Source organism: Siphateles boraxobius, unplaced genomic scaffold (assembly GCF_051911475.1).
Source record: "Siphateles boraxobius isolate OS27281-9 unplaced genomic scaffold, OSU_SipBor_1 5, whole genome shotgun sequence".
Classification (NCBI taxonomy): domain Eukaryota; kingdom Metazoa; phylum Chordata; class Actinopteri; order Cypriniformes; family Leuciscidae; genus Siphateles; species Siphateles boraxobius.
The window spans coordinates 30,785,030-30,807,891 of record NW_027509141.1 but is presented as its reverse complement, the minus strand read 5'-3'; the positions used below and the strand labels follow the sequence as shown (position 1 = coordinate 30,807,891).

The following is a 22,862-nucleotide window of genomic DNA, read 5'->3' as shown; positions in this document are numbered from 1 at the left end:
AAAGTCTTATGTCACATGACTCAGCATGATTTGAATGAACGTCACAGCATGATTTCAGCACATTCTTATTCTAAGTTACCTAATGACATACCTGCGAGTTCATGTTAAAGAGGTGAGGGGTGCAGGCAGGGTCACTCTCAGGGGTCATCTCCACTCCTCCGTGGTCAGACGCGATACTTGTGTTAAAGCCCACCAACGTCCTGTTATGGGCAAAGTCCTCAAAGGGACATTTCACCTGGAACTTCTTATAGATCACCTGGAAGGAGACAAGAGATTCAGTAATTAAACAATTCTTGCATAGGTTGCGCTAATCTCACAATTGGGTTTGTTAAGGATTCATATCTTTTAATCATTTTTCCCTTAGGGTCCACTTATCATAAGTCAAAGTTTTTCATGACCATTTCAAACCCGCTTTCATGCTTTTTTAGCAAGTAAAAGGGCTTTTAGTATTATTTTTAAAACGCCCCAAATCTGATTTTTATAAGTGAATGTAAACGTTTTTAAAAATCGAAGACAGTATCAAAGACATTATTGGGAGATATAAAGTGACAACTGATATTTAAATGCATTTTATGTAAGCATATATACTGTAATAAAGATCTCAATGATATTTAAATTTCATCTTACTTTTTTGGACATGTAAATATCAGTAACTGCACACAATTGCACATTTGTGCTCAGTTTGGGGCTCTGAATAAAATTACGTTTTTTCCCTCCCCAAGTATGAGGTCCACATTGACCTATATCATACTACATAAGACATAAACGCCTAATGTATCAAATTTTATACATATCCAATTTTTTAAAAATTTTGTCTAAAGGTTTCCATAAACTGCTCCATTACAAAAAAATTATTATTAGACATATATCAGGCTTTACAGGGTTGGTTAAGACTTAAAATATGCATTGTTGACATGTAAATAGCTGATTCCCCCCCCCATGACAGAAATCCAAGGATGAATCGTGTTTACGGTTTAGTTTCAAAAGATGGTGTTTTTGAGTTCTGAAAATTACATTTACAAGTTACAAATTCATAAATTAAATTATTATTATATTTCATTTTAGCTTGGTTTTGCATGGTTTCTCATGATATTACCCATTAATAATCCTGAAAGGTACACTGCTTTATACTGTAATGTTATTCATCTGTGTCACATGACTAGCCGGACGAGAGCTAGAGAATATTGGGGTGGCTCTGGCGCAATTATTTCGTTTGGTGCTTGTTCCGATCACAGCAGGGATAATGAATCGAGTGAAGAAGAGAAAGGCAATGTTATTGTATTCAGACAGGACCATGGTGTAAAGACTAGACATGAATCCAGTGTGAAGATGTGGCACAGCCAATGCCACACGCTCACACTAGCATGTGGACAGAGAGAGTGAGAGCCGTGTGCACAGATTAAAGCTCCCCTCCGAAACTAGGTCAGTGAGGTGCACTGAACACAACCCCACTCTAAAAATACTAAACACTCTCACACAACATCACACACTCATTCTGCTGGTGGAAAAGATGAGCACATCCTAAAATCCCCCAGCTTACTATAAGATTTATAAACTGCTAATTGGAACTGTGTCAAGATTAAATATTAATTTTCATGCTCTCAGCACATTATTCAGGAAGAATTGTCAAAATAGCAGAGTACTGCTTCATGATGGGAATACTAAGCAGCACATGGCATCTGAATGAAACGGATTTAAAGGGATAGTTCACCCAAAAATGAAAATTACACCCATCATTTACTTGCACATGTTGTTAATGGTAAATACTGAGTAACTTATATTTTAGACACGATATTGCCAGATAATGTCTTTTTTTGATCTGACAATGAAAACAGTTCTAAACAAAGGCTTAATAGAATTAAACAGTGTGTCTCCGAGACACACACATAGTAGTGGAGTTTCAAATGAATCAGTGTATTAAACGAATCGATTCGAATGGACGGAATAAATTGTGTAATGACTCTTAAAAAGAAAGACTAAAAGACATCTAAAACACAGACTGAGAGTCTGTCTGGAGCGAACAAAAAAGCTGACTTATCCACCTTATTCTTCAACACGGAAGTATGCTGTTTTCTGTGAATGTGCAAGACTTACGATTCATTATTCATATCAAAGTACAGTAAAGGGTAAAACTGTCTGTGCTACAAACCAGTGTGTTTATTATGTAATATGATGCCATAAAGAATCGCATGCGCAGGGTGGGGTGGATTTGTGAATAAGTACATAAGTACATAAGATTGCAAGGGTAAATAAAATGTGCATAAAATAAATAAAAATCAAAGAGAAGATTTGTAAATCGCCTTTCAAGTGTAAGAAAAAAATACAGATTTAAACCTTTACAAATCTTCTCTTGCACGTGCAAAAAAAGCAAAAAATCTTACCCTGCGCATGCGATTCTTTATGGCATCATATTACCTTCATAGTTTATAATGAATATTAAAATAAAATAGTAAGATATATCAGTTTGAAACATCAAGCAGCATAACAAGCTGTTTTTGTACAGCTAAAAATAATTGGAAGTGAATGACACCGGAGTCAGTGAAAACAGTGAAAAGTCAGTTTTGTTAGATTGTGTATCAGGACTTTCACAACGCTACTCAACAAATCAAATTCAAGGCAGTGTTGTTGTCGTTTACTAAAAATAAATTTAAAACTATTAAAATTTGTGTTTGTTAATTGAAATAATTAAATGAAATAATTTCCATAAAAAAACTAAATAATAAATAATAATAAAAAAATAAAATAAATTACATTACATTAAAAAAACTTAAACTTAAAAAACAACCAATTTTTATGTTGGTTAGTTACCATGGCAACATGTCTCATTTTTGTTTAAGTTAAGTTGAATAAGTTAAGCTGAAGTACTAAAATAAAACTAAACTAATCAATAAAACTAAAATTGAAATAAATGAAAGCTAAATTGAAATTTTGCAAAACCAAAGAACTAATACAAATGACAAAAGCACATAAAATTACAAAATACAAAAAATGTATTCAAAAATTAATACTATTATATTATTTAAAAAGAATATTGAAATAACACTAATTCAAAGACCATAACTAACCGTTGTATGATGCAAAATGTCCAGAATTTTTTTTTTAATAATGATTTTAAAAAAGTCCAAACCACTTGTCAATGGTTTATATGTGGAAACAATTTAAAAAACATGAAAGTCATAGAGGGATGAGATGAGGGTAAGCAAAAAAAACTATTTTCATTTCAGGTGAAATATTTTTTTAACAAGGTCAGCAAACATACCGAAATAAGGAAGAAGACCATACAACTGAGAGAGAAACCGCTGGTGTAGCCCAGGTACCCTGAAACACACAGTGTGATGATGGAGGAGAGCCAGTGATCGTATACAGCAATTACCCACAACACTTCTAGATCATATCTAACCCCTTATTAAGATTCAATACTTTTACAATTCAATAAAACATGAATATAAGCATTTTACATTATGTGGTTGTGCAGAAAGGAAGTTGTGAGCAGAACAAGGGGTGTGTGCAATCAGACATTAGAATTAGAAGAACTTACCGAGCTGCTTCATTAAAGCTAGTGGCAAGATGACACTGCATGAGACAATGACGACCAGGTAGTTTCCGTTTACATACCATTCCCTGCCAAACAAATCAAAGAAGAAAGCCAAAGACTTTAATATTTAATAGAATTAATAAATGGATCACAGTAAACTATCTTACAAACTTGATAACTTCTTGTGAATTCACATATCCTTAAAAATAATAAAAAAAAGACCATAAGGACTGTCATTTTACCTCATTGACAATGGAATGTTACAGCAATAAATATAAAGATTTATACCATTTTTACCTTTTTTTTTCACTGTAAGAAGTTGTGACAGTCAAAGAGCTTTTCATTTCCATCTGTATCTTTTATTTATTTGATTTATTACATAAATCAAAATTATATTATATTTTATTTGATATATTATAAGTTTATGTCAGATAAAAATGAGGGTCTGATATCATTCTTCCCAGTGTTATTAAATTAAACTAAACTTAAAAAGTTATTAACTAAACTGAAACATATCGGGCTAAACACCTTAACCGGCTTCATGGTATAGGTCCCAGGACAGGAAGGTGGTGTTTATTATGGGGCGTGATCAATGCCCTTTCTTTTAAATGTGTTGTGATGTGTGACTGAGCGGCTACTTAGATCCGGAACCTTGTACTCCGACTATCACAGGCCAATTTAGAGGGAAAATCCTCTCCCTCTCCAACTCATCCCTTAAGCTGCTAATCTTGTTATTCTGCCCATCATTAAGACCAAAATCATGGCATCTCTCAAAGAAGCTTTGAACGACAAAGACTGAGAGACTTCTCATGGACGGCCTGTACCCTGCCCGGAAATTCAGCTTGATTTAAGACAATAGAGCGACTTTATAAAGCCAAGGATGTTCAATAGACTGAATTTTATTAAGTGGAGACGTTGCGATCTCAATGAGGTGAATGGTACCAGGTACATTAAGAGCTGAGAGCTGGTCAACAGCGCTAAAACAAAGTTATCTCGAGAGGTTGAGCTACATTGGAGGTGATGTTGCTTGACTCTTGAACTGATTGGCTCAGGATCTGCATGTGTGTGTGTGTGTGTGTGTGTGTGTGTGTGTGTGTGTGTGTGTGTGTGTGTGTGTGTGATGTTTCACATGAGCAGTAGTGTGAGTCAGCAATTGAAAGGCATGCCAACACTCGTTTGAACAAACTGTGAGTTATTTCCTCTCAACAGTTTTCTCCCTGCTCACCCACCCCTCCACGTCTAGTCTGGATGAGGGCATGTCTGGGTGTAGAATGAATGGGGCACATTAACAAGCATGTTCTTAACCAACTTTGTTACCAGAGTGACTTAAAATACAGTGTACAAATTGTGGTATTTCCAAATAGCAATACAGGAAAAGAAGAAAATAGCCACTTTCACAAATGCAACATTGCTATCATTCACATATCAGAACCAAACTGCTGTTAAAAATGTGTTGCAATCTCTGACTTCAATATCTAACCGTTCCAGCACCATGTCGATTAATTTGCTTGGATGAAAAGAAGCTAATTTATTTCAGCATCTAATTTGAGTACATTTCTTTCTACAGCATGTACCATTCAAAATTTTAGGGTGAGCAATTTTTTTTATTCAGCAAGGGTGCATTAAATTGATCTAAAGTGACAGTAAAAACATTGTAAAAAGTGATCAGTTGACTTAATTTTAAAACAATGGGTTTCCTCACTTTTTAAGTAAATAAACTTCATGCATAATTGAAAAAATAAGTTATGTGGAGTTGTCAGGTTCACGCAACTTATTTTTTTCAATTACGCATGGTTTATTTACCTAATGAATTTAAAGGTGGGGTATGTGATTTGGAAAACGACCAGCAGATTTTGAAAATATACAATTTAAATGGTCCTACCTTCTATCCTCCAACGCTGGCTCTGACTCCACCCATTCGAAGAACATGGACGCGCAATCATGCACGAGCGAAAACTCAGATGCGCGAGAGATTGTAATGACGATTTACTACTAATCATGGAACCGGCTTTACTGACGAGATGCGCATGGGTCACGAGCTTTGAGTATGCGCACGAAGGGGGTCACGCGCTGGGGGGAGGGGGGTGTGGTACGACCGTTTGATTGACGAACTTTACTGTCCAATGATTCTAGGTGGTCTTGGAAATGATTGGCTGGAGTTTTTCGAGTCCTGTCCGTTCCACAGATGATTAAATTGCTTAATTTTCCTTTCAGTGCTTCTAACTCAGTGGCTGTAAGTGGGTTAGGAATAGGATTTCAAGTTATTTTGAAAAAATGGACAAAAAAGAGAATCACATACCCCACCTATAAGGCAACTGGTTTTTAAAATAACTTTAAGTCAACTGTTCACTTTTTACAGTGAAATGTTACAAAATATTTCTATTCTTTTCATTCATCAAATACTGAATTTTGTTTATCAAGGTTTACACAAAAATATCAACTGTTTTCCCTTTTCAATATTAATAATAATATGAAATGTTTCTTGAGCATCAAATCAGCATATTGGAATAATTTCTGAAGGATCATGTGACACTGGAGACTGGAGTAATTACTGAGGAAAATTCAGCTTTACCATCAAAGGAATAATTCACATTTTACAATATATTAAAATAGAAAAATATTATTTTAAATTGTTCAAAATTACAGTTAAAACAATAATATTGTGAAATATTATTACAAGTACATGCAGCATAGGTGAGCATAACAGACTTCTTTAAAAAAGAAAGAAAAGAAAGGTTGTTCATATAACTACGTTTTTTAACCTAGTTCCCAGCAAGCAATTTTGCGTTTAAAAGACGTCTACTAGCCGTCCAAACACAGTCCAGAGACGCTGTTTTAGCCCAGGCTAAAACAAAGTTGAATTTGGTGAATTTGAGCCCAAGAATAGACTAGTCATCAATTAGATAAAGAAACGAAATAAGTGAAGAAATGAAACCAAAGACCTTATAATCACTGTTTACTTTGCGTACATGATGGAATATCATACATTCAACATACATCATACATACAAGTTATTTTGGCAAAAAAGACATGTAACCAAATTCAAGGTTATTTTGTCTAGAAGTGTGTTACTCATAGCTGGACCATATCTGGTCTATAGTTAACCTAGATGGTGAAATGACGGCTATTGCTTGCTGGGTTTGTCTTGCTGGGTTAATGAGTGACACCAAGATACACATAAGTACATCCTACTTAACGGACTGCATATTCTCACCCTTGTTTTTATTTGTGTCAAATGAAATATGTATGCAATGACACGCACGTACTGTAGATTCATGTGCACTGCCTGCTAAAACTGAAATGAAGAGTCACTGTTTACAGCGTTGTTATCCTCCTCGCTCGCCTGGAGAGGTGAGGAATTCAAATTAAGCATCCAAAGGTCGTTTCTGTGGAGTTCTTGAGGTGTCCTCCAGAGTGTGTGCACAGGCCTTCTGTCAGGCCGAACTCCAGGCATCGCATCTGCAGCCGGCTTCTGACACACACGCACGCACGCTCGCACGCACGCACGCACGCACGCACACACACACACACACACACACACACTCACACACACACACATTTCCTTGGCTGGGCAAGTGGGTGTTAGTCAGGAAAGATCTGACCTTCACATGCATATAAACCTTTTCTCACCAAATCTAGTCCATCTATCACAGTTCTTCTCACACACACAAATCCTAAGGGACCTATTGATCTGACAGAAACTGCGCAGCTCACACACATTCACAAATTGGCAGTAATCATTACGAGGGGCAAAACTGATGTGGTTGCTAGTGTTAACGGCCTCATGTCCACAATCACAGGCTGGTATTTGGAAAGGACAAGAAATGCCATTGAAAGAGGAGCTTTTACAGATTCGACTAATCGAACAACCCTTTTCCTTTTGGCCTTCAGTGTAGACCTTCCCACACACTGGTTTCTTTCATTCTTTCTCTTACTATCTTATCCCGAAGGACATTTTATTACATTTTTATGACGTTTTTGCTGTCGTGTAGTCAACTTTGTCTCAGGTGTTTGTAATAAAGTAGCTAAATATATGATGCAAGATATGTTGGCATATTTTGCTAAGGTCGAAATTGTCCCCAACACTTTGAAACATCTCGTGGCACGAATATACCAATACAAATAAATAAAAAATCTCCAGTTAACTAGCAGAGCATTCATTTCGTTTGTTTGTTAAATAAGAGGCGATATAGTGCTGAAATGTGTTGTTTTGGATCAAAGTGCTCGTTACCGCTGCGATCAGTGGTGCGGATACTGTGTTCTCATGTGGCTCGCGCACAGTCTTCACTCGGATGCGCGCTTCAATCTGTTGTGGAGACTCTATATTCGTTCCGGTGAAGTTACAAAACAAAATGCAAATAAAAATGTCCCTGCCTGATATGAGAAAAACGGGAGTTCTCCGGCCCCTTATTTTGCCTCAGTTTCATGAACTGGCTCCAATTCCAAATTAATTGAATAGCCCTGCTTTAGTGTGTAATTTTGCTGTTTGAGCATTAAAAAGGTCTGCAAAGTTACAAAGCAAAAAGTCCACTATAAAGGGAGTTCTTCTCTATATCAATAAGCACTGTTTCTGAACTCCCTCAAACGCCTTGATTGTAGTATTGTGTTTTCTTCCGGAAACGTACGTCACAAATTTCCTAATTTCCGAAACAAGTTTGAAGTAGTTGACCAATCACACACTATTCCAGCTAACCAGTCAGAGCAAATTGCGCTTTCCGAAAAGAGGGGCTTCATAGAGACAGGAACTAAACAGAGCGTTACTGACAGACAAGGAAAAGAGATGCTGCAAAATATGTGGGGGGAAACGTATATGTATATGAAAAAAAAATTCATTAAATTTTTTGAAAATTCAAGCATGAAAACCTATTCTAGTAGACCCTAAAACAATATCAACATTGTAAACGGCATAATATGGCCTCTTAAAAATTAAGAATCCAAAAGCAGGTTTTCCCAGAGAACATTTTTGGGTTCCCCAAGGAACCTTTAAGTGAAAAGTTCTTACAAGAACCTTTTTTTCCTTAGTTTGAAGAACATTTTAATAATCTAAAGTACTTTTTTTCACTATAAAATGGAAAGGTTCATGCATGTTAAAAGGTCTTAATTGAACCATTGATGCCAAGTGTATAGGGTTATAAAACAAAGAAAAGTCTGATTTCTTGTCTTGAAATCTCTGACTTTTAAACACATGCACATTTTGAGACATTGTTGAGACTGTAGGACCTTTTTTGACCTTCGTTACTGTGTCTTTTTCTTAGAAGAAATATTTGAAGCAGGAGGAGACTACTTTTGGTTTCCTTTTTGTCTACAATTGGAGACATTAAACAGATCTCATGTTTTATTTGACTTCCTAGCGAGTGCTTCTGTGTGCTGATACCCTAACATGCTTGAAACGGGTCACGTGGTAATCTAGAGTCCTGATGTGGCCAATAAACAGTGGAAAAAAACAAGATGTATTTGTGTTGCTTTCTGAGAACTAAAAAACAACTTTAAACACACACAGACATGTGTACTCACCCTGATGTACTGTCCACCTTGAGAAAAGCCTGGATAACCAGTGGAAACTCGTACTTCACTATGTACAAGTAGCTGGACATGGCTATGAGGAAAGAAAGAGAGATGACGGCTGTGAGATTAATACACAAACACACACATACAGTAAACACCCTAATCCAGGACATATTTGTCTACTCCAGGGGATTGTGATTATTATCCTGGAAACAAATGTCACAGTAAAGAAGAGAATCAGTTCTATATTTAGTTACTATAAATATGCACCAAACAGCAACCAGCTTAGGGTCTTTTATTCGACTACTGTAGATCAAATCACAGTTAAAATGACAAAGCTCTCTAAAAACTATTGACGGAAATGCAAAGCAAAAAAAGAAAGAAAACTACATTAAAAAAAGAAGAAATGATGTTATACAATAGGATATTGGTATAAACATTTTAAGAAAAAATTATGCTGAAAATAATCGGTGTGCCCTAGCAGATGGACCATAATAATAATAATAATATTATATAGTTAAATGGGCTACAGCTTTCGAAAATGAGGACAACATGGAGGAAAGGTTACAATGAGATTGAAGGAATAAAAAAATAACAGAGCGATGACCTGGAGTGTAAATGAGAAATGAATGACAATGCTATCTATCTACGTCCGGTCACTTTCTCTGCAGAACTGTGCTGTGCCCTCGACAGGGTCACAAAGCAATACATTGTGTCTCCCAAGGCGTAACTTTTGACAGCGTCTCACCTCCAATGTTCTGCAGGGTGATTGCAATGCCGGCAGCCATCTTGCCTGGTGTGCCGAAGGCTCGGAAGCCCAGTTGTTCATAAGCTCTGATGCCTGACAACAAAGCAAAAAGAAATAAAATTCACACATCGCCCAAATGCTATTAATATACAACAATATAGTAAAAACATTAATCTCCCACCAAAAAACATTTCCTCAAATAATAACAATAGTATATGAATTTAATTTAATATACTAATACATTTAAAACCGTATATATTAGTTATAATAATAATATCAAAAACAAGTCTTCTTCCAAGTAATATAGTCTTACTCATCAAATCAGATGTTCTGATTTATTATGTCATTTAAATTGATTCATTATAAAAATATCTGTCATGTTCTGTTTGTGTTTAGTTTCATTTTCATAGACTTTTAGTTTGTTTCTCTTCAGTCGCCTGTTTCTTTTGTTCTAGTTTCCTGCCATTCATTAGTTGTGATGGATATATATTTTATTCATTTAACGATCACACCTGTTAGTCTTGGAGTTTGTTATCATTGTATATTTAAGTTTAGGTTTTCAGTTCATTGTTGGGTGTTGTGGTGTTGTTATGCGCACGCTGTCATGTTACTTAAACACAGGTTATCCAAATATGAGTGTTTTGTTTAAATAAATACCTTTTTGTTATCAGTACCCTTTTGGATTTTCTATTCATCATCCTTGGACATAACCTTACACTATCATCAAGTAATATGTGTATCATGGTATTTGTAAGGTTTGTCAGTTTTCAAGGTAACCATGTGGTTGACATGGGTTTGGGACATCAATGAAACCATGGGCATATAATTGATATAGCACTGACAATGACAGCCACAATTGATCAAGCACAGCAGTCGCTTGGCTATTTTTAGCCTAATGCACACCGGAAATATTCTTGCCAATTAAAATCTCTCACAGAGGATTGAGGCAGATGGTCACTGAGCCAGAGAAACCAATGTCACATCAGTTAATGCCTCTATTTAAACCGGCTCTTCGTTTTAGCTCAGGAACCGTTTTTCCTATCCATTTAACAGGAGAGTTTAAACTGGTCTCAGGTCAGTGTAATGAAATACTCACCCACAATGCCTGAAGATTTTAGCAGCAGGTGAATGGAGTATGAAGACAGGCCAGCAACAGCAGTGAGAAGAATTCTGAAAGACAGAAAAGATTAAAAGATTGCAATTGGACCCAAATGTCACTTTAATCCCCCATATTGTGACTATGTGTTATATTTATAGAATACTTAAATGGCCAATGGTTCAAAAACATTCTGTGTTCAACTGAAAGGTAGTAGGATCAAACCATACATGTGGTAATCATAGATGGATATATATATATATATATATATATATATATATATATATATATATATATATATATATATATATATATAATTCTTAACAGCATGTCAAAGATATTTTTTATTTTTTATTGAATAATGAAACAATTTTCATTGTATATCTAAATAATTTATAAATGATACATTTATGAATATTAATATATAGAATATAGAACATTAGCATGTCACAGATATTTTAATTTTTTTATTGAATAATTAAACAATTTTCATTGTATATCTAAATCATTTATAAATATGTTACATTTATGAATATTAATATATCGAATATAGAACGTTAAATAGTAACAGGCCTAATGCCAAGAGTTAAAAAGAGGTTCTAGCCTCAATAAGGTGGAAAAATACTAGACAGCGTAATCACAGGCAAGATAGCACATAAATGCAACGGCAACCTCCAGCTGTCAACATCTGGACAAACATCTCAAGCTGTGAAACCGAAATACGCTCTACTGACTCTTTTTCTTGCATAAAAAAATGCCCTGTTTAGTTCCTTTTCCTAGTTCCAGAATGTCTTGGCATCTCTACAGACCAGGCCTAACCACTCTCTGCCAAGCACTCAGTTTCAACTCTGCACTTTCTCACGTTTTCCCTTGTCCTTCTTTTTTCCAAATGACGTGGCTGAACCGCAGAAGTCAACGAGTGCAGTTCTGCTGAAAACGCTGTTGCCTTGACTCACACAAGCTCTGAAACAGATATTCAGCATCAAAACTCCCATCTCTGACTAAAATTCCAGTCATATATAAGTAGAGAACAATTGGTATACCTAATCGCTCACGTTAAATAAAAAAATTCCGCTGGAGTAGGCAGTATTACGAGATTAAAAAACTTAGAAAAATCTGCTGAAACTGAGACAGAACGTGTGATTTGTTCACCAGCTGCAGTGTGTCAATAGATGCAGTTGGCTTGAATGAAGACAGCATCCAATCAGTTCAGCATCGAATCAACGTGTCAAGCAGCTGATTGTGATGAAATATTTGATATTATCCAAGCTCCAAAAGATGCAAAAAACTTCTTAATTTAGCCTGTTAAGTGCCAAGAAGAATGGAATCAATCAATCTATCCATCTATCCATCCATCCAATTCAAATCTTACTGACCCCAAAGTTTTGAAAGGTAATGCAGTTAAAACATTATATATTAAAGGTTGTATCAGTGATTTCTGGCCCAAAAATAAATGTCTAATCTTTCCTAACGATCCGCTAGCTGCCCGCCCCATAAGCATGCCATCAAAAAAACGCGTCTCTGTAGGCAGCCTAGGCTCTGAGATCTGACTTAAACACGACTTAAAAAATAGGGGAGATCGAGCATTTTCAGTCGTGGCACCGAGACTTTGGAATGATCTGCCTATGCGTATCAGAGTAGCTCCCAGCCTTGACATTTTTAAATCACAACTTAAAACTCACTATTATTCATTGGCTTTTAAACCAGCCTGAGAGTTAATTAATGCATTTTATAAATTCTTTAGTTTGTCACTTGTTTAACTGTGCTTTGTGCTCATGTTATGTGTTTATAATTTGTCTGAAATTATGTTCAGCACTTTGGCTAACCTCGGTTGTTTTAAATGTGCTTTACAAATAAAATTGTATTGTATTGTATTGTATCTGCACACAAAAACAAATGGGTACAACCACCACTCAAAACCAAAATAAACAGTGTTCCAACCAATCACTGACAGGGGCGGGTGTTGCTCCGATTTCGCGTCCAGCCGTGCACGAGCGCAAAACCTCACAACACCCGCCCCTGTCAGTGATTGGTTGGAACACTTTATTTTGGTTTTGAGTGGTGGTTGTACCCATTTGTTTTTGTGTGCAGATCTCAGAGCCTACGCTGCCTACAGAGACGAGGTTTTTTGACGGCATGCTTATGGGGCGGGCAGCTAGCGGATCGTTAGGAAAGATTAGACATTTATTTTTGGGCCTGAAATCACTGGTACAACCTTTAATATAAAATTATCATATAATTTTTTTTAATTAAATTAACATTTTGTGTTGATTCCTTTCAGCAGAGAATGAAATGTATTGATAATCAGAATTTCTCCCTACCTATCTGCCATTTTAGGTGATTTTGTCAGTGAGCTCACCATAAGAGAGTTAAATCTGAGATTGAGACCGGCCTCGAGTGATACTATGCTAGAACGCCTCGTTAGAACCTGAAGACAAATTACTGTTAATTAAGTATCTTACACAATTTATTCTGGAGCATCTGGACGTGTTTCTCCATTTATTGAAGAACTTTCATCCAAGTGGCTTCATCAGTTTTCAAATCAATGTAAAAATACCTCTTCAGCAAATGAAGGAGGTTGTGGATGAAATCCAAGCACTGTTAATTGAGACTCCAGCAGCACTGTCACTGAGGCTATTAAAAGTTATTTTATTGGAGAAAGAAAATAGGCTATTAATATTTAATCCAGCATGGTCCTACAGCAAATTATCATATCAGATATGCCATTCATTTTTTCGCATGACACAATTCCTGCTCCCACTGTCTCTCATGAACATGTCTTTTATTCCAGAAACATTAAATTTCCAAGTAAACCACAGAAAGCCTAATTTCAAGGCAAAAGTTCAAGATTTGTGGTTTGTCATAATCTTCCCTTAAAGAGCTTCTCTTTCAAAGACAATCAGTTTTAGTTATGCTTCATGAACCGCTTATATTTGATGTAAGGCGTGGAATAATATTTATGTGGTCATTTGCAGGTGCGGGTTGAAAATCAATAGGCATGGGCAGCCTGAGGGTATACTAATACTATTTCGACTCAATTCGGTACCCACTGATAGTGGCTGCCTATCAGTCTATATGTGGGGTCGGGTAGGGTACGGAATTAAATAAGTGCTGCTGGCGGATAACGGGTCGGGTGTTCTGTTAAATTCTGCGGGTGAGGTTTACCAAACAAGACCCGTTGCCGGACTTTATGTTTCATTTACGTAATTGTCACGGGTGGTTGTATGCAGAGGAAGATGAGAAGTCGAATTTCCCAAAAAACTTTTACTTATAATAATAATTCTCAGGGTACAAACAGGCAGGAGATACACACCGGCGATAGCAAATCGTAACATCAACAAGGACCGACAAGGACAGACTGAACAGAAGCAAACTAAATACAAGCACAAATCAAACATAACAAGGTGAAGACAGGTGACACGGATGAAGATAATGATGAACAGGCTGGTAAGTGAGGGAGTGAGTACAGGTGTGGAGACAAGGAGGATTCTGTGGAGTGTAGTGCCGCTGCGGTGAGGACTCTTCGGGCGGCCACGGCGGTGAGGACCCTTCGGGCGGCCGAGGCGGTGAGGACTCTTCGGGTGGCCGCGGCGGTGAGGACCCTTCGGGCGGCCGAGGCGGTGAGGACCCTTCGGGCGGCGGTGGGGACCCTTCTGGTGGCCGTGGGCCCTTGGGCGCCCACGGCGAGGGTCTATGGCCCCCCCCCAAAAAATTAATGGGGGGAGTGACTGGGTCAGCACAATGTTCTGGGCTGGACGGAATCAGCGGTGAAGGCTCTGGGGTGGACAGGACCAGCGGTGAAAAAGTCTCTGGGCTGGACGGGACCAGCGGTGAAGGCTCTGGGCTGGACGGGACCAGCGGTGAAGGCTCTGGGCTGGACGGGACCAGCGGTGAAGGCTCTGGGCTGGACGGGACCAGCGGTGAAGGCTCTGGGCTGGACGGGACCAGCGGTGAAGGCTCTGTGCTGGACGGGACCAGCGGTGAAGGCTCTGGGCTGGACGGGACCAGCGGTGAAGGCTCTGGGCTGGACGGGACCAGCGGTGAAGGCTCTGGGCTGGACGGGACCAGCGGTGAAGGCTCTGTGCTGGTCGGGACCAGCGGTGAAGGCTCCGGTTGGACGGTCTCGGCGGGACGAGACTCTGGCTGGACGGTAGTGTACACCTGGGAGGCGATCTGATGGAATCATGGCGTGCCACGGGATGAAGCTCTCCAGACACCTGGAGAGTGCCTCTCTCCAATCCAGACCAGTGAGATCTGGGAGCTCCCTCGGATCGACCACCTTAGCCCCCCGCCGGTAACACGCCAAGATCGACTCATCGTTCAACGGGCAGGATGCAGCATGAAGACAAAACTCCCAGGTCTATTGGAACAGATCGCGGCTATTCAGGGCCAGAGCCGCGATCTGTCCAGCAAATTCCCAGCTCATGTCTTGGTCGGTCCTCCTGTCACGGGTGGGTGTATGCAGAGGAAGAACAGAAGCAAACTAAATACAAGCACAAATCAAACATAGCAAGGTGAAGACAGGTGACTCGGATGAAGATAACGATGAACAGGCTGGTAAGTGAGGGAGTGAGTACAGGTCTGTACTCTGGGGAGTGTAGTGCAGACTAAGACAGACAGGTGCAGACGAAGACTGTGACAGTAAAAACATAGTCCCAAATGTTTCTCCTAAAATTAAAAAAAAAGAAAAAAAAGAAGCAAATTAGATATTGAGATCATATTTAAAAAAAAAAAGATCTATAAAAGTGGATGGTCTTATGGTATCACACAAGAAATTTTTGGTTACTGATGATAATGTGATGAAATCTTTTGCGAAACTCCAGAGGAGATAAATTTACTGTGCTCTTTTTCTCAGTGGAAAAATCTGAGCATGAGTCACTCCTTTCTAGAAGAAAAGAAGGAAAGGAACTACACACACTGTTATGTGATGCTGGATATTTAAGAGATTTGTGTTTGTGATGTTGTGCATTTCTGGGAGATGTGGATCTACTCTCGCCTCTAGGGAACTGGTGCCAAGATTCAAAGTGACAGAGCAAAATCAAGCCTGAAGTCAAACCACAGCTCATACAGGGAAAACCCAACATAAACATTTCAGAATCTGTCCTTAATCTATACACACCAAATTCTATATACACCTAACGACAATGTATTACAGTATGAGACTCTACAAAGATATCTCCATAGCAAGGTCTATAGTAACTCCCATAAACCAGGGGCCATTCTAGGGTCAGAGCTTTAGGGGTGCTGAGCACCCAATCAGGGCCGGATTAAGAATTCAGAGGCCCCTGGGCACAATGTCTTGTAAATGCATCAATCTGGTGCACTTTGAGACCTCAAAAATTAAGAGCTTTAACCGGCTTTAACCCATGAACTGTGCACATTGAACAAAGAAAAAGCATTGACTTGTACCTGGACATTAAAGAGGGCTCAAACATCTTTTTAGTTATGATATAGAGTCTCAGTCTACATTACATTGTCCCTGGTGTTTTAGGATGCCAAACGATTATTATAATAATGTAATAATGATTTATATAATCATTCCTATTACGTAAAATTTAGCCAATAAATGTACTGTATAAATGAAAATGAATATTTCAAAAGTATATTTTACTTACACTATTGTATAGGAAAATTACAATAGGCTAATTTTGTCCTAATTTCTTCACTTTCAAGAAATAAACCCTTGAGCTTTTATTTTGGAGAAAACACCAAATCACCATGCTGATCGCGTGAGCAAAGTGCGCACTTTTCTTTAAATCACGCAGCAAAAACAGAATGGCTATATAGGCTACTTAATTACAGTCTTGTGCTGTTTTATAAAGGCACAAAGCCATATCACGGTTTCGATTTTAGGTTGTTGGCAAAATATAACGCTAGAGACCTTTATGGTATAGGCTATACATTTTACATATGTGTTGGGAAAAGGGAGAAGAGAGAGTTCGGCAAAAGGCAGATTCGAGCTTGGGTCGACTCAAACGTGTCAAAAGCTGCTTTCACTCTACGTGTGTTTACAGTCTGTGTTTCGCGCTGGATGACGGTCGTGCTGAGCGGTGCAGGTACAGAGAAGAAGTAGAAGAAGAAGAGAAGAGGATGACACCATTTGATAAGCAGGGCCGGGGATGTTTTCATTTTCATCCTTAACACATACATTTGAAACCACAAACTACGGAGTATGTTTTGGACATTATAACCTTGTCAAAGACGAACAAAAAATGTAGAATAACAACATTTCTTACTCCAAGTTTTAGGGGTGCTGAGCTCCTTTTTAGAGCTCCTTCCACAAGAGCTGCAGTATTGTTGAAAGGAAAATAAGTGCTGTTTAATTAAATTGTGTCTGGGATTGATTTATGTGTAGCCAGAAGCCACAATCAGCACTGGAGAAACACGGTTCTCAGATCAGACTGGTACCACATGTGCAGAAATCGAGAGTACGGAAAGTTTAAGTGTGCCAAATATCGCAGAACCCCAGTCACACTAAACAGCTCAAACCCAAAGCCCTTTCAGGAAAAAAAAAAAATCCTCTGTACATTGCTTAACCCATATTAAAAGGTCAGACTGGTTTTCATAAAGCATGCACAGCCCATGTTAATTAGCACAGATCATTAGATCATTCTCTTTGTTAACAAAAGTAATGCAGCATGCCTGGAGTGAATGCAGAACTCCCGTGCAACATAAGTTTCCTGGTGCAGCCCGCTCAGCTCTATGAAGGTCCGTCAGGACACAAATCTCTCCGGCAATCTGACTTTTCTAATAAAGGCTGCTTTACTGGAGGATTAATACAGCAGGGGAACCAGTGCAGAGAACGGGACTTAACCCAGATCATGACAACTAACAAACTTAAGGGAAGCTGTGATGTTTACACTGCATAAGAACTGAAGGAAGATTTGAGAAAAACCCTATGAAAAGCTAAAGAGATTAGCAAATGAGCTTGAACATGATGTTTATATTACATGAACTATTGTTAGTGAATGTGCAAGAGTTAATGCATGAGCTAATCCAGGAACAGAACTATAAAGTGTAAAATATCTGCTTCCACTGCCTCATAGAGTCTGAACTATAGCCTCTTACATAACATAACATTTAACCTAATAACTTCTATAGAAAATCCCATCGACTTACAGAACTGATTAAATGCTTGGGGTTGGTACGTTTTTTTATTGCCTTGAAAGAAATCTCTTGAGCTCACCAAGGCTGCATTTTTGATCAAAAATACATTAAAACAGTAATATTATGAAATATTATTACAATTTGAATTTTTTTTCAATTTTAATATACTAAAAAATAATTATCCTTCATTCTAATGTCTGAATTAATGTGCAAGAAACAATTCTTATTATTATCAATACTTAAAACAGTTGTACTGCTTAATATTTTTGTGCAGTGATACAATATTGTCAGGATTCTTTGATAGAAAGTTCAAAAGAAAATAATTTATTTGAAATATAAATCTTTATTGTCATCTATGTTTGTCATCTATTGTCATAACCTTTGACATATACATGGAACGTTTCCAGTGCACAAAAGGTATTTTTATAGTGGAAAAAGCTTCTTTAAGATGTTTTTTACACTTAGAAAACGTGTCTTTTGAGGAACTTAAAAAGAGAACAGTAAGACTCTCTTCTAATGCATCGGTGTGAAAACCCCCTCTTAAGGAACCTTTATTTTTAATAGTATAAAAAAAGTAACAATTATTTATTTACAATTATAATTTATTATGACCTCTGACTTTAATGTTTCCCCATAAAGTGATTTATGATGTATCAAATCCACAATGATCATATTAATTCTAGCTCAAAATGAATTATCTGTTCTCCATTAAAGTGCCCCCCAGAGTCGTCAGTAATTCCAGAATCCTTTACAGAACTGTTTCAGACACTGTGAGAAAGGGGTTGATTCTGCAATTTATATTATGAGAGATTTTAAGTGTTTTTTTAAAAATTGTAAAAGACCCCCAAAACAAAACAAGGACGCAATTAAGGAATTACCCCAATAATCTGAACACAGAGTTTGACCTAAATCTTTAACTTACATAAAGAGGACAATGCCCGTGTTAGCCATGGCATACGCTAAACCCAGAATTCCACTTCCCATGATGGCGTTTCCCAAGTTGAAGACGGACATCCCAAAAGAAGTCTTTCCCTCAAACTAAGCAAGAAGAAAAAGAGCAGTTAGTCCACACATTCACATTTGAAACACTTCACAACACTTATGGTCTGATCTGAAGGAGACACACCGTCACATATTGCTATACATCAAATCTTACCAAAAGTTCAACTTACATCCGTGAAGTGAGGGGTATTCTTGTCATCTACATTGGACAGGAACTCTGAGCTTTCTGGCAGATTTGCCTCTGCATTACCTGGAGTTCTGTCGGTACTAAAAACACATAACAGCCATGAGGGATTGCATTGTTTGGCAGTGCATCAACACAGAGTTAACGCCACTAAAACAGTAACTGAAGGTGGGTGCTTTAATTATAGATGCATGATTTGTAGCTGCAGACAAAAAAACTAAAAACTTTTGTCTGCAACAATTCTGCTCTCTGCTTGACGTACCTGACATTTTCTGTGCTATTTGGTACAAGTTCCCTAAAGAGCAGTGTAGGAGCCGCATCCACGAAAGCACAAGAGACAAGGAAATCATGATGAACACATCCTTAGTTAAACACACTGATGAAGGTATGTGGCCACAGTCAGGTGGAAGTGATGTCTAGCTGAGAAACTTTTCATTTCCTTAGGGTGAAGGTAGGCAGTTCTTCAACATGCAGGGTGATTTAATTTTGCATATAAAATTATATATAGGTGTTTCTTTAACTATGGGACCTTTTGGCCATGTAAAGAAAAAAATGTTACCTTAAAAGAGACTTTTTGCATTCTCACTAATCATTTATTACAACTGGCAATGTGTTCTGACACTTTTTTTCTAAAACAAAACATTTTTTTTTGTGGGCCGTGAGAGAATGGCGCGAGGCGGGTGGTGTGACTGCTGATAAGCGACACCTGCGCGACGCACCGGTTTTGATCTTCACGATCTTCACCCTTCCTTTTATGCTTCCGCTCCTCCGTGAGAGATATGAGACCGGTGCGTCGCACGGGTGTCGCTCATCAGCAATCACGTCACCGGCCTCGCGCCATTCTCTCACGGCCCTCGGCCTCATCCTGCTCGGCACAACTATTTTTTCTGGAAACTTTTTACTTTAACTTCACTACATTTGAAAGACAAATATCGTACTTTTTACTCCACTACATTTTTGTCAAGGTCCTTGAGTAGAAAGTAGTAACGTCAGTCAGGGGATGATTTTGGTTGCAGGGGTTGCATTTTAGTTGGAAATTAAAGTCAGGTTGACGTCAGAATCCGACTGGTTGGATTCTGACATCAACCTTATTTTCATTTTCAACCTTGGGTTTGCTCTTCTAAATGCTAATTTTGTCATTGTTTTGGAGCACACTAGGTTATAGATAACAGTAAGGCTAACATATTCATACCAAAAGCCAAAAAACTTTAAATAGGGCAGTATTTGAGGGAACAGCCATTTGGGTGTCCGAAACCATTGTGGATGTTATTGTGTGCACTTATTGAATCTCACATTCAATCCCACTACTGGAACGTTATTCTAGAAATAAATTTGATATTGATATGAGGATAGGTAGGTATGCAGGCATAGATTCAGAGGCATAAGGTTCTGTAAGTATTACATACAGCAATGCAACAATAATAAAACAATGCATTGACATTTACTTTATACTTTTGATACCCAAGTACTTTTAAAAACGATTACTTCAGTACTTTTGCTTAATTAAAGATCAGTATTTACAACTTTTACTTGTAACGGAGTAATATTTGACAAGTAGTGTCTGTACTTTCACTCAAGTCAGGAAGTTGTGTACTTTGTCCAGCTCTGAAAATGAAAAATCAATATTGTCAATCCAGACCTTCCATCCACACAGCTCACGTTTACCTGTTCAAAACGTGCCATCAGAGAAGCGCTAATTAAACGTCACTGTTTAGTTCAAAGATTGTGACCCTCCAAATCTGCTTTTTATTCAGCAACCAAATATTTTTGTCGATTTTGGAATAATTTCAGTGCATCACTAGTTGTTTTTCAGTAGTTTGTAGATTGAATGTCTGGGTCATAAAAAAAAAAATCTAAACTCATCACATAAAAAGTTCCTGCAGTTTAAGAAACACCCATATACATTAGTTTGCATAAACATCTACACAATCACAAACACATTGGAGCTTTGAATATAGTTATATAGAAAGAGCATAACATCAGTGCTACTGAATCTGCCCAGTGATGTCTGAACTGTGCTGTTCAATGACATTTAGTACTGTGATGACAGACAAGCTTCACCTTATTAGGATGACATGACTGGATGATACTGCAAAAACACACACTAATGTTCATAAATACTGGATATATGCACTAATATAATGCACCCCATAAACACATTTTATTTAAAAATCTTACCAAATACTAAATGATAAAGCTTATACCAACCGAAACTGTAGAACTAAAACTGAACACATTGAATGATTGACAATAAACCATCCTGAACTAGACAGACACTATAGTGCACCCTTGAGCGCATACTTACTGAGCAGCATCTTCTGATTGGCTTTTTATTGCAGTCGCAGTTGTCTCTTCATTAGCTTCGTGCCCCTTCCCATTGGGGATAGTGTTCATCTCGGCAGGCTCCATGCTTTCAGAACGATTATTCTCGGTCTTCAAGAGTGCGTGTGAGAGAGAGAAAGATCTATAGAGAAACTGTGTCTGTCCCTTGTTTCCCTATAAGAAGGATGTAAAAAAAAAATTTGTATATATTAATCCTAGCTTAAAGGAGATGTGTTCATCTCTCTAAAATGTAGCAGTGAAGGTGCGTATTATGTAAGGCATTGAAATAGGATAGTAATGTGATCCTCAAGGCCCGAAAGTCTACACAAAATGTCAATGTCACATGCTGATGCTTTCCGAAATGTTTGAGAATTTAAAGTCTGCATGAAACGGACATTGAGATAATTTCCCCCCCAATTGTAACATATATATCCAAGAGAAACAACTTCTCAAATGATAAAAAAAAATGTAAGGCAGCACTTGATTTTGTCGATCAGTAATTGATTGGATCAGTGGATTGTTGTTGTTTGCTAATTGCTACGATCTCATGTGAGTGACAAGTTGCTGCTGGTAATGGAGAGGTTATTGTCCCATCCTCATGTCATCAGAGAAGAAATGTCGTTGTCGTGGGGAGAAGTTAATATTTTTGATTAAAGATTATGAAGGCACATGAATTAAAAAAAAATGATGTACATAGATAAATTATTTATAATAAACACTGCAATATTCTTTGAAAAAAATAAGAAATGTAAATTTCAGCAAACATGCTGACTTCAAGCTCAAGCATTAGTTGCATTCTTCTCAGCGTTGCCACTAGGGGTGCTACAGAAAATCAGTATCCCTAGAAACACTTTGAACAATTTAGAACATCATTGGAGAAAGGCAAATAGTTCATCATAACATCATAATATACATCATATACATAATTCACCCGCTATGTTGCTAAATATGAAAAACCGGGATAGCTGGCTTCTCGAGACTACACTGCTTCGCAGCATAGTTAATAAAATATACTAAAGCCTGCTGGCACAATGACACAATTGGTTACAAGGTAGTTTGTGACGTAAGAAATACATTTCAAAACGCATTTTTGAGACTTTTCTTTTTTTTTCACAGCAGTTTTTAAGGAGAAAATACTCAGCAATGGTGTTGACTAATGACTTTGCACGTGGTTTGTCTTTAAGCATATTAAAAACACTGCATAGAAATATAAAAAACATTAAAATCTTGATTTTCACCACAGGGGGTCTTTAAAATGGTCAGACAGAACTTCCTCTATTACTTTGGCTCTCTGTATTTCCCTCATGTTTTTTCTTCCTTCTTACATGACAAAACAGCTCCATCAAATCTCTGCCACTGCCAA

At 37.7% G+C, this 22,862-nt stretch overlaps 1 protein-coding gene across 3 annotated transcripts in view; it reads right to left on the bottom strand.

The window, feature by feature from the left end:
- The window catches only part of slc38a3a (solute carrier family 38 member 3a), a 48,110-nt gene that overhangs the window by 9,398 nt on the left and 15,850 nt on the right, over positions 1-22,862 (bottom strand). Inside the window, exons 2-11 of one of the 3 annotated variants that reach the window (XM_077203814.1) lie at positions 21,483-21,673; positions 19,440-19,472; positions 19,164-19,260; positions 18,914-19,029; positions 10,885-10,958; positions 9,789-9,881; positions 9,050-9,131; positions 3,539-3,621; positions 3,260-3,318; positions 92-256 (exon numbers count right to left, since the gene is read on the bottom strand). In XM_077203814.1, coding sequence (XP_077059929.1) covers positions 92-256; positions 3,260-3,318; positions 3,539-3,621; positions 9,050-9,131; positions 9,789-9,881; positions 10,885-10,958; positions 18,914-19,029; positions 19,164-19,260; positions 19,440-19,472; positions 21,483-21,586 — 906 coding nt within the window. In that variant the 5' untranslated portion in view covers positions 21,587-21,673. Of the gene's footprint in view, positions 1-91; positions 257-3,259; positions 3,319-3,538; positions 3,622-9,049; positions 9,132-9,788; positions 9,882-10,884; positions 10,959-18,913; positions 19,030-19,147; positions 19,261-19,439; positions 19,473-21,482; positions 21,674-22,862 lie in introns of those variants that run through there. The other 2 variants (XM_077203815.1, XM_077203816.1) reach the window with 2 other exon arrangements.